The sequence below is a fragment of the Lutjanus erythropterus genome, chromosome 13 (assembly GCF_056507025.1).
Source record: "Lutjanus erythropterus isolate fLutEry1 chromosome 13, fLutEry1.hap2, whole genome shotgun sequence".
Taxonomy (NCBI): domain Eukaryota; kingdom Metazoa; phylum Chordata; class Actinopteri; order Lutjaniformes; family Lutjanidae; genus Lutjanus; species Lutjanus erythropterus.
In genome coordinates, this window is record NC_139329.1 from 36,441,117 (window position 1) to 36,453,538 (window position 12,422).

Sequence of the window (12,422 nt, forward strand, 5' to 3'; positions counted from 1 at the left end):
GCTGGACAACTATCAGACCGTCAGCTGCAGGAATAGATTCCCGATGAAGAGCAGCAATACAACAGACTTATTCTATCACCCTCATACTTCCACCATTTGGAGGACACAACATGTCATCAGTCCCGACCCACATGATCGATAATCTTCTGAACGAAACTGACAGACTTTTCAGCTAGAGCCCCGGCCTGCTCTCTTCAAAGCCACCAAGACTCCTTTGAAAAAAGCAGCAATTTTACCTCGCAGAACAGAGGAGATGTTCGACTGCCGCTGCCTCGACTCAGCAGCAAGTAAAGTTGGTTCGCATCCTGACTAACTTTTTAAAACACTGCAAAGGAGTCTTGGTGGCTTTGAAGGCAACACAGATGGCGGCTTCAGTTCCCTGTCAGGAAAAGGGTGTATGACACCCTAAACTTTGATATCATTCATGCATTTTTAGAATTTAAAGCCAAATTTCCAGAGGCTTTAACACCAGATTGATACCAGGCATGCATTACTCACTTCATGCTCACGCACAATAATTCAAAATAAGTGCTACTCATTCACAAGGATTCAGTACAATGAATTTCAGAGACCAACAAGCACGTAATTGTAACAGGCAGTGTGGTTGTAGCCCAGTGCTCACATCTGCCTCTCACACAAAAGCCACAGAGGCCCTTTATTCTATAGCAATTCAATGCAATTAGCCCGTCAGATCAGGATTTTCAATTATATTCGAATGAGATCAAGGTCTAACTATGAGATTATTTTTGGCAGAGGCTCAAAGTACAGCGGGAGTCCAAAACCTCTGGACCAGACGAGATTTACTCTCTCCATAACTGAAAGCAGTTCTGTTGTGGGTGTCTTTAGCGCGAACCAGGAGGAGAAAAAGATGAAAAGAAGAAGACAGATGTAAAAGAGGATTATGGACCAGAGGTGACTCGCAGATTGAGCAATAACAGAAACCAAAAAAGAAAGGGCTTAAAAAGATCTGCTGAGGAAAAGCCAAAACAGAAAGAAGGACATGTACAGAGCACACCCTGACATTTTTCTGACATTACCCAAAAACCCTCTCCTCCCTGGACCCATTTTATCAAGGCCACATGCAGTTGCTGCCCAACACCACATCTCAAAGACAGTTAACATTCCTGCTGTTCACATGCTCACCAGGATCACAGTTTAAGAGAAAAAAGACCTCAGTGAAGGGGAAAGTCAGGCAGGAAAGAAGCCATGAGCAGATGAAGAGGAGGAGGAGGAGGAGGAGCGCACCGGAAAAGGTTGACCTCAGTTCTGTGTGTTCTGAGTGTTGCCACAGCTGTATCTGGTTCAGCAGAACACAAGTCACATCGAGGGGAGTTATCTGGAGCGGCAGGGAAGACTCAGCAGAGGGAAAAGGTCTCTGCCTGCACAAAAACACTGCAGCACCACCTCCTCCCGCACAGTATTTGTTGTCTCTTAGCTATTAAATTTTATTGGGAATAAGTAGGTTTTGGTATCGCTACCAAAATTGTACTTCTTTTCGGTACTTCACAGAGTCTCCTCTGGTTACCTGGCAACCTGCCAATGGCAACAAGACTCCAGGAAGTGCACTCGGGCCAAACAGTCCAGCACATTCTGTGGCAAATTGTCATTTTCACTTTGTTTTCTTGTATGGTTAAAACAAACAACAAACGGCTTTAGAGGCGCTGTGAGGCAGATTTTGTTACTTTTGAACAGAGTCAGAATCAGACACATACAGATACTGAAAACTAAAGATCACGTAAACAGCAACGCAATTTTGCATGTTTTAGAAATAAAATTTTGACACATTTTCTATGAATTAATGTCAAGTTTAACAAACTTTTGCAGAACTGTGACAATTAATCGATTAATCGAGTTCCTTACAGAAAAATAACAAGAATTTCACATGTGCAAAAATCATGTGAAATATGTGGAACGTGTTTTTCACATCTTAAACATGTTCTGTAACCATGTTTCACATGAGAAACGTGTGGTTTTGGAACATCTTCATGATGTAATATGTGAAACCCATGTATATTAAACACATGATCAACATGTTCTTTGCACATGGGAAACATGCGGTTTTTGAACATTTTCATGGTGCAATATCTCTATTCCATTGTGAAACACGTGATCACATGTGGGGGAAAATAAGTAAACTGAATATCTTTGACATTTAAGGGTGTCATCTTGGGCTTTGGGGAACACAGATCAACATTTTTGACAACTATTAATCTGTTAATCGAGAAAATAATCGACCGATTAATCAACTGTGAAAATAATCGTTAGTTGCAGCCTTAAACCTTTGTTGTATAGACGTGTCTTAGAACTATTCTGTGATCTTGTCTGAACCTGAGCGCTCATGATACATTAATAATTAATCAGTCAGCTGTCATACTCATTCAGCCTTCAGTCAGCGGCCAGAAGCAGATTATATTGAATTGCCAGGTATCATCAGGCTCATTGTTGTCTGTAAATAACAAAACCTGTCAACAGACAGCTGTTGATCTGAGCCAGGCTGAGATTTAGTCAGAGACGACCGTCTGACGCTGCTGTGCTGCAACATCCTGACTGAACTCCAGCAGCCTCACACTCCAGCTAACATGAGCTCTCCTTCAGTAGCAACAATCACTTTTCTCTGAGGGCTAAAAACATTCTTACTGCTCTCCTTTACGGATCCTTTCCCTCCCAGGAAGGATGAGTTTGTATATTTATTTGTTTTACAGCCTGCTTCACAGCAGCTCGTCGACATTTTACTGTGATATTCCTGTCAGCTGTCAGCGGTCGTATGAAACGCAGCATCCGAAAAACAGAATTACTGTCTCCCCCGACCAGTCAAGTTACAGTTAACATCCATGTCTGTCCGGACTCATATAATGTCTGTGGTGAAGACTCTGAAGGAATTTAATTACCACAATATTGACCTGTAACTTTGAAGGAATTTAATAAACGGTATCAAGTGTATTTTTTGGCAAAATGGAAGATCTCACTATACGTGTGTGATTCCAGTGAATATTTTCCAGTCAGAAACATGCTGTCTTCACTTAGAGACTATTTTTACAGAGGACTGACAGAGAGCTGAACATTATGATGTCACAGTGAAGTTGACCTTTGACCTTTCGGATATAAACTGTCATCACCTCATCTTTTTATCCTATTAGATATTTGTGTGTAATTTTGTCATAATTAGCGTAAGAGTTCTTGAGTTATGGACAGAAAATGTGTTTAGTGAGGTCACCGTGACCTTTGACCACCAAAATCTAATCAGTCCGTCCTCGAGTCCAAGTGAACGTTTGTGCCAAGTTTGAAGAAAATTCCCTCACGTTGTTCTTGAGACATCGCTTTCACAATAATGCGATGACCTGAAACATAATGCCTGTGGTCTCAACATGGAGCCATTTAAAAAAAAAGGGTTTTCAAGGTTTTTCAAAACAATTTGACTCAGAAAGGTCCTTCAGCACACAGGCGTGAACGTGCACAAAAAATAATTAGGCCGATTGGTCCCAGATTACGTTGATCATGCACACAAGCGATTGCTTACGCCTCGCAGGGTTAATAAAAATATGTGGAGTGCAAGGAATCAAAAGTATGTTTTGCCACAAGATACCAAGAGTATTAAACTGAAGGTCAGTTGTCTGGCTGCTCAAAATTCTCTGAAGTATTAGATCATCACTCTCTAATCTGTTTTTTTTTTGGCCTGTACACACTACAGCCGATCATCTTCTCTAAGATGATTCCACAAAATTAAGTGATTCTTAAAAATATAAATGTATTTCATAATCCTTCAGTTGATGTAATACTGTAAACTATGGCTGCAAAAAACATTAAAATACCTGCATGATATCTGCTTTTCCGTTACTCTGGTTTTGATAATGTTCACTTAAATTGACACCATGTGACTTCTGATGGACATATTTACAAAACTTATTACATGAAACAGCAACACAAGTACAGAAAAAAAAACTGGCTCATTAACAACATAACGCTGCAAAATCCAGCCTAAGTTTGCCTATATCAGCTATTATACCACAAGCTTGACTGTACTCAATTGACCCGGAGTGTGTTATTGCTTATGAGCTGAACTTTTCCTTTGAAAGAGGAATAATATGTTATTTCTTCTTTAAAAGTTAAAGACGAGCGTTGCTTTAAAGGGTCAGTTATAAAATACTTTTAAGAGCAAGATATCTCTAAATTTCAGCATGTGAACCCATATTTATCAGCATGACTTGACACCAACATGGTTAATTAATGATATTTTGTATGATTTGGGTGGACTGGCCCTTTGATATCATTCAGACAGCTTTGTCTTTCACGTTAATTCCTGGGTGGGGCGACTAAACGTAACCAGCTGAATCGTATCACAAGTGACCTCTGCGATAGAGATCACCAGCTGTTTGGAGGAGATAATATCTCAGTGGCAGCAGCCCTTCCCTTTCTCTCATCAGCTGATACGGCTGTTTGTTTGGGAGCTGACGCAGAATGCTGATATGACAAGACCTCTGACTGTCTTGTACCGTAATCCAGCAAGGGCTGAGCTGCCGTGAAGACCTGGGCAGGGCTAATATTTCACCAGAGGGTTTATGAAAATCAGCCATCATAAATACAACCCTGGCAGAGCATTCAAATCAGGAATATTACAGTTACAGGACAATGGCATGCTTTATGATTTCAGGCCAACAGCGGTTGCTGATTAACCACCGTCATGCAGTAAAATATGCCACTGATTGAAGAGACGGTGCAACAGTTTTCACCAAATACAATCAGTGAATCTCCAACATGAGCTGCTGCCAGCATCGCTTGTCCTTGTGGGCATTTATGCGCTAATTTGCTGCAAACAAGTCGAACCACTTCCTGAAAAGGAATGCCGTAAAGAAACATCACCTGACTCTGTTTTGACACGTCAATCTGTGAGAGGCACGATTCTTACTGTAGGTTTTCAGAAAGAGGAAAGGTGCTGATTGCAGGTCAGAGTTCAGAGAAAGTTTTGTATCTGCTGACGAGAATGTCTGGGCTTCATAAAAGATAAAATGAGTAGGAGCATTTAGGGCAACAACTAATGATTATTTTCATGATTAATCACTCAGTCCAGTGATTCTTAAAGTGTGGTCCAGGGTCCCCTGGATGGCCAGGAAGGGCCTGCAGATGGGCCTTGAGAGGTCATGAGAAATGTTTTTAAGTTTCGGTTTTATGGGGCTGAAATTGTCGGTTGTGAGTTGTGATTAAAGGTTTTGGTGGGCCACCGAAGATTAAAAGACTTAAAATTGAGTGGTGGCATTCTTAAATTTGGTAATGGCTCTAAAATGTCAAAAAATCTTCTGCTTCTTTTGTCCGACCAACAGTCCAAAACCCACGACAGCCCACTCTTGACAAAGATCCTCACATTTGAGAAGCTGGAACCAGCAAATGTTTGACATTTTCCACTTAAAAAATGACTAATCGTTTATCAAAACAGTTGACAAATCTATTCAATCAAGTATTGTCGCAGCTCTATTAGCAATTCCATCAATATACAATGTATCTTTATGATAAAATCACCGAATTGGAGGACAAAGACGTCAGCAAGCTGTATCTGAGAACTGCCAGATTTAAAGACCACAGGATCGGCTGCTGCGCACCAAGAATGTCACCAAATTAAATTAAAAAAAAGAAATTTCGTCCATCGTCCAGCTCGATGGCTGACAGTCATCGACCACTGATCCCTCTGCTGTCGTCACATCATGATTCAATTTGAGGTATTTGAGATGTTTTTTCCCCTCAGAGTTGCATTAAAGCAGGAGCTGTTCACAAAGTTCAGTTTTTGTGGGTGAGAAAATAGTTCGGCAAACCCAAGATACTCAGTTACACTGGTGGCAGAGGACAACGACGATATTATCCTCCATCGTGATGTTTCACTGTGGACATCGTCATAAGCTAATTAGGCAGAAATTAGGTAGGATTCAATTTTTAAATCCTCCCATGATCATTATATTTTTAACCTACAATCAACCAAAATACAGAGGAAGTCCAAGGTCACAAAGGTTAAGATAACTTGTTAACTTATGACTAGTTCTGACCAGTTCATAACATCTCCCCGCCTGTTACTCAGGTGTCCTTGTCACATGAACATAACACGACAACAAAGCTCTTTCTTACTCGTCTCATCAAACTTCGAACAGAACTGAGAGGAATCGAGAGTGAACCACCACAACAAAAACACCCCCACTTTAAAGATAATATAATATAGTTTTGTTATATCACTAGTTAGTTGGACTAGAGGTGCACCGATTCCAATTTTCTTGGCCGATTCCAATTTCAATTTTTTTCAAGGTCTGACCTGCTAATTCCGATTTTGGCTGATTCTGATTTTCAATTCTTTCACTTTTGGTTTGATCTTCTTTTGGAGTGTGGATATTTATGTCTTCAATATTTTGTAATTTACTTTATAATATGATCAGTATTGGGGCTGCTTAACTTTTTTTCATTATGCTGCCAATTATCTTCTCAAGTAACTGATTACCAGTCAATAGAGCAGCAGTCTAAACCTAAAGATATTAAATTTACTGTCATATATAACATAAAAGCAGCAAGTCCTCATGTTTGAGAGACCAGAGAATGTTGTGTGGAAAAAAACCTTAAACGTTTAATGAAAAAATCTAATCGGCATCTGCAGTTAACACCTGGCAAGAGATGAATACGCTATTTCTCTAATTCTCCAGCACTTTCTCTATAAAGACCTGTCTGCACAGGTTATCAAAGTCTGTTATCGTTATGATTAACGTGTTAAACCGTGAGAACGTAGCAGTATGTGGGTGTGAGTGTGTGTCTGCTTGGATGGAGGTCAAGGAGGTGGAGCACATGCTGAAAGTTGCTGGAGGCAAACGCTGTGACCTAATATTCATCCCAGACTGACACAGAAAACACGCTAATACTATGTTTTATTCTTGGGTTCACATGGTGTGTGTGTTTGTGATGAGAGAGGCGACGCTGGAGGCAAAACCTGACCTGATCTGTTTTCCATGACTAACTAAACAGCACAGATTGAGAAATAAAATGTTTGTTCCCATCAGCAGACCCTCTGTGTGTTATTCTTATCAATTACTGAAGATTTTGCAACACTCTTCCAGTGTAGCTGCTGCTGACAGCCTGATACAGATGTTCACGTCTTACTAGTAATTATTGGTGGTTGTGTGTGAGTGTTTAGGTTCAATAATAATCTGCCAGAGGACATGTCCACGGACTCTGGAGGCTTCGGTCTCCAGACTTATTTCGTGCCCAGTGGGGCTGCCTGATGATGCAAGACTTCTGGCAGCAGGTCAATAGCTCATTACAGAAATGTCTGTGGACAATTTTGATTTCAAAGCAAAGCTGTGTGTACTGCGTGATCCTCTACAACAGTCATCTGCCTTATCTGCAAACTAGCTGCAACAATTAATCGAATAATTGCTTATAAATGAACTATTAAACAACCTGCAGTTTTAATCAGTGGCTGGTGAACAGAAGTACACAAAGACTGTAATTTGTGTAATAGGTTACCAAATTTCTCCTACTCAGGGGTGCATTTAGCCAAACCACCAAAGGTTTGTGTGTCATGGTGGTGGTTCCCAGACCAAGAGTCGTGGGCCGGTCAAGGAAGCTAAAAAAAGAGGGAAGGGTCATTACATCATTAACCAACTTTCTTTGCTCGGCTTGATGACACACTTCGGTGCCAGTTCTATTGAAAGTTATGGGAGATGCATGGAGAAGCACACAAAAACCAACTGGCTTTTGAACTTTGATGATGATACGCCTCTAAGAAAAGAAAGAATCGACTTCAGAGAATAATATGCTTGTTATTTTTTCCGAATGTGCACATTTGTGTTGGGTTTTAGTGTGCTTTTCCAGGCATCTCCCATAAGCTTCAATAGAACTGGCACCAACCAGAACATTAAATGTTGGTTAATGATGTAATGACACTTTTTTTTTTTTTTTTTTAGCTCCCTTGAGGTCAGTATCAGACCTCAGAGCAGTTGCTGCTGAGCTGCAAGGAAATTAATTAATTAATTAACGATTAATCAATTAATCTATTAGTCAATCTAAAGGAAATGCCAACAACAACTTTATTTTGCGAACGTCTTAATAATCTCAGTCATTTTTCAAGCAAAAATGTCAAACATTGAAGATAGTCTTCGGATTTTTGACTGCTGTTTGGACAAAAGAGGCAATTTGAAGACATCGCTCTGGTGATTAATCAGCAGATCAATCAATAATTAAAGCAATTGTTAGATGCAGCCCTAAAATCATCATAAATCATGAATCAGCTGGGACGCTGAAGAGCCGTCTTCCTTCATCAAAGACTGATCTTCTGATAAACTCTAACTGATGTGACATGAAAATCCCATCATGTGGCGCGATGACTGGAAAAGTTATCATTTTGTCATCACAAATAAAGATCTGTCTTTGAGCACTGAGTTAAAATATGAATGAAGTTGCAGGGATAAGGATACATCCAAACATCTGTGTTGTATATGGATGTAATCATCATTAAAGGGACAGTTCACCCCAATATCAAAAATGCATATTTTTCCTCTGGCCTCTAGCGCTATTTATCCATCTAGATCTTTTCAGTGTGAGATTGGGAGATATTGGCCACAGAGATGTCTGTCTTCTCTCCAAAATTTCAAAAGTCATGATCCCGTTACACAAGATAATCCACAGCAGTTCCAGTAGATTCTGCTGCAGAAAGAAAGTAGTTCTGACATGAAACTGCTCACAACAAGATGTGCAGATTATCATGAGCAACCGGCTCATGATTTTTGAAAAGAGAAACTGCTTTTGAGTATTTGACATGCCATTATGTTGGTGAGAAGTCAGACATCTCTACAGTCGATATCTCCAAACCTCTGCAGCTCACACCAAAATTATACAGATGGATAAACAGCACTACATGTATTTTTGATTTTGGGGTGCACTGTCCCTTTAGCATTCTTTGCTGTTGTTACATTTATTTCAATCACACACTGATGGATGACACTCCTGGCTGATTTTACCTTTCTGTAGATGAATGATGTCGGGGAAGTTGGCGAGCAGGCCCTGGTAGAGCGACAGCTTGTCCAGCATGTGGAAGAGGTCATACTTAGGTTGCTCTGCGAACATCTCTCCAATGTTCTCGTAGGTGCGGCCCGTGTGGGAGATGGCGTTGTTCAGGGTCTCTGAGCTGTGGGGAGGGTCCAGCATGAACGCCTGGCTGATGGACTGGAAGGCGTTTCCCAGCCGCTGGAACTCTTTCCTGAACCCTCCCAGGTGTTTACGCACCAGCTCCGAGGCCACGTGCGTGAGCTGCATCACACTGTCGTCCATCTTCTTGGCGAAGGCCTTGAAGGTGTCGACACGCTCCTCTACGTCCTGAAGGTCCTGGTGCTCGTTGGGGATCTGGAGGGTCAGCATGAAATGGGCGCCCACCATCTCGTCCTTCTCCGCCCGCCTCTTGCCCAGTTTCCACTGCTTGTCGTCAGCGCACATCAGAAAGTGCTCAAAGCCTTCGTACTGGGAGAGGACCGGGTGACTGGTCATGTGGTTCATCCACAGGATCAGTCGCCTCTTGCGCTTCTCGATGAAGTCTTCCTCAAATCGCCCCGTGGCCTGCTTCTCGGGCAGGTGGGGCACGGAGATCACAGTGAACTTGTGCAGTAAGCGGTTGTACAGCCAGTCAAAGTGTTTGTAGCGCCTGTAGACGGGATGCGCCGTGTGGCTCGGCGTCACCCGGTATGAAATGTACGTCTTGATGCCCTTGAACTTTGTCTGTTTTGTGGGGTCTTCGATGGAGCAGGTGAAAGGCTGTGGACTCTCCTTCCACTGGGGGCCCAGAGGACCCATCTCAATGGTGTATGACTCAGCTATCTTCGCCATCATGGGTACATCGCCCAACACGAATGCCTCGACCCCTGATCGGACAAAGCTGGAGAATCTGTTCAAGTTCCTGCCCACCATGCTGCCCTTCCTGGAGCTGGAGATGCTGTCCTGTCTCTCCATGTGCGGTTTGGACCGGTAGTGCACATTGGGGTTGTTGGACAGCGGGCTCTGATGGGCATGTCCATTGGCCCCAGGGCTCCTAGTGTGGTCGCCATCGTCCACCACTGTCGATCTATCATCCCAGTCGTCCCAGTCATCATCGTCATCGTCATAGTAACTCTGCTGCGAGTGCAGAGTGGTGTTTGGGGTCGAGGGGAAATAGGAGGAGTCATTTCCTAGAGATCCAGCAGGGCTGATGGAGCAGTCGGTCACATTAGAGTTGGAGCGAGTGCGGATAATCTCCACATACGACGCAGGGAAGAGACCCCTCTCCCCTCGGCTGTTCTCCCCCTGGAACCAGCCATCCACCGAGTTCTCGTCAAAGATGACCAGTTCCTCGTTCTCCTGGATGCTGATCTCCTCTTTGTTTTCACTTTGGAAAGTGTAGAGTGCTTTGGCTTTCACTGACATCTTGATACTCCAGCGGGTCCTAAAGCAGCAAATTCTACATGCACATTATACTGATGCTACTGTCCTGATGCATGGAAACATCTGACACTAGCTCACTGTAATATTTACACTCATCTCATATTACATGGCAGCTGGCTGTGGGATCAGGTGTGCAACAGTGCAACAATGGTAACACTTAGTAAACACAGGAGAAATTGTGGAAAACTACTACTTCTATCTACCAAAATAAGTCTAAAATATGCCTCCTGTGAGCACAAGCATCCTCAGCCCATTGAGACTCTCACTCTATTGTCTTATTATCTACTCTGCCTTAAAGTATAACACTGAAATCAGGCTACAAAGGCTCTACAACACATTAACTCTCTCATAACAGACTCTCTACCTCCTTTCACATCACAACAGGTTCAAAAACAAAACTGGTTTCACCACAGAGCTCCTCCGAAAGCACCGAGGGTGGTTTTAATCCTCAGAAACTGGACTGCACCCTCGCCTTGTTCACTCATCAGACACTTTATTCTCATTCCGGAGCCTAAAAACGATCCTTGATGAAAATATTTCCAAGACAAAGTGGCCTGGCGTGAAGGAAAACAGAGGGATGAGTAATGGTATCCCTGTGCAGTCTGAGCCCGGTCCGCATTCCCTCACACTGCTCAAACTTGCTGCGTTTTCCTTGTAAACAGGTTCCTGCGCATCTTCGCTCGGTCCTTTAAATAGAACAAAAGAAGAAGAATCAGCATCCAAACAGTCTCCTGCTGCTCAGGATCAACACGCAGCACGGCGCACTGTTGTTTCTTTGGGTTTATTCCTGTGCGCGCTGCAACAAAGTAACTCTTTCCATGACGTGAGACTCGGACAATTGAAGGCAAGTTCGTCTTTTTTTTTTTTCATCAGCTCCTTTATAGTCCGAGAGGAGGGAGAAACTGGCTCAACACCGCCCCCAACAGGACAAAGACGTTATTACCTACAACACAGATTACAACATCCAGAGGACAGTTTATGTAATCAGGCTTTAGATGATGATGATGATGATGATGACGATGACGTAGGTACACAGGAAATAATAATGAAATATAAATATAAAGTGTTTAAGGAGGAAATGCAAAACAACAATATCTAATAGAATATAAATAGAAGTAACATAAGTTAAAAAAAAAACAAAAAACTAAAGTAGAAAACAATTGGCAGTCATACTGAAATTTAATTAAAAAAAGTAATCTTGCACTTGATACCAGATAATGAACATAATATTGAACAATATTAAATGTAATGTTGTACATGATAATAAATAATAAAAAATGAAAAGTAATCTTGCACACAGTGAACATAATGTTACATGATATTGAACATAATATTGTACATGTTACATGATAATAATGAAAAGTAATACTGCACATGATAATGGACTTAATATATGACATTAAGTGTAATCTTGTACATGATACATTATAATAATAATATGAAAATAATATTGCACATGAGCATAATATTGCCCCTATTGAAAATTAATATTGCATTTAATGTTTTAAAAAGTAATACAGCAACAATACTGCACATAATATTGGTATTATATGCACTACATTTAAGAGGAAATTAATTTTTTGCTGCACTATGTTTATCTGTTACTATCTAGTTACTGTTTGCTTTCTGAAGGTTTTGGACTATTGGGTGAAGAAAACAAGAATTGTAAAGATGTCACTTTAGGCTCTTGGTAATTGATTGTAATTCTCACTACTTTCTTAATTTTTACAAACCACACAATCAATTGATTGAAAAAAATAGTCAGCCAATCAATTCATAGTAAAAGTAATCATTTGTTGTCTTATACCAAGTAGTTCAAAATGACTGCATGTTGCTAACACATAAATGCACAAGTAATAATATCTAATAGTGAAATATGCTGTATATTAAGTGTCCATTTTTCTGCTTTGAGTTCTTTTAATACTTTAAGTACATTTTCCTGATTGTACATTGCATTTTCACGTAAGTAACATTTTCAATACTCGCCTTCT

At 41.2% G+C, this 12,422-nt stretch overlaps 1 protein-coding gene across 1 annotated transcript in view; it reads right to left on the reverse strand.

Annotated features, from left to right (window-relative positions):
• Window positions 1-11,310, reverse strand: part of snx33 (sorting nexin 33) — a 28,473-nt gene extending 17,163 nt beyond the window's left edge. The window contains exon 1 of the mRNA XM_084734482.1: window positions 8,982-11,310. Coding sequence (XP_084590608.1) covers window positions 8,982-10,413 — 1,432 coding nt within the window. The 5' untranslated portion in view covers window positions 10,414-11,310. The remainder of the gene's footprint in view (window positions 1-8,981) is intronic.
• Between the last annotated feature and the right edge of the window lie 1,112 nt (window positions 11,311-12,422).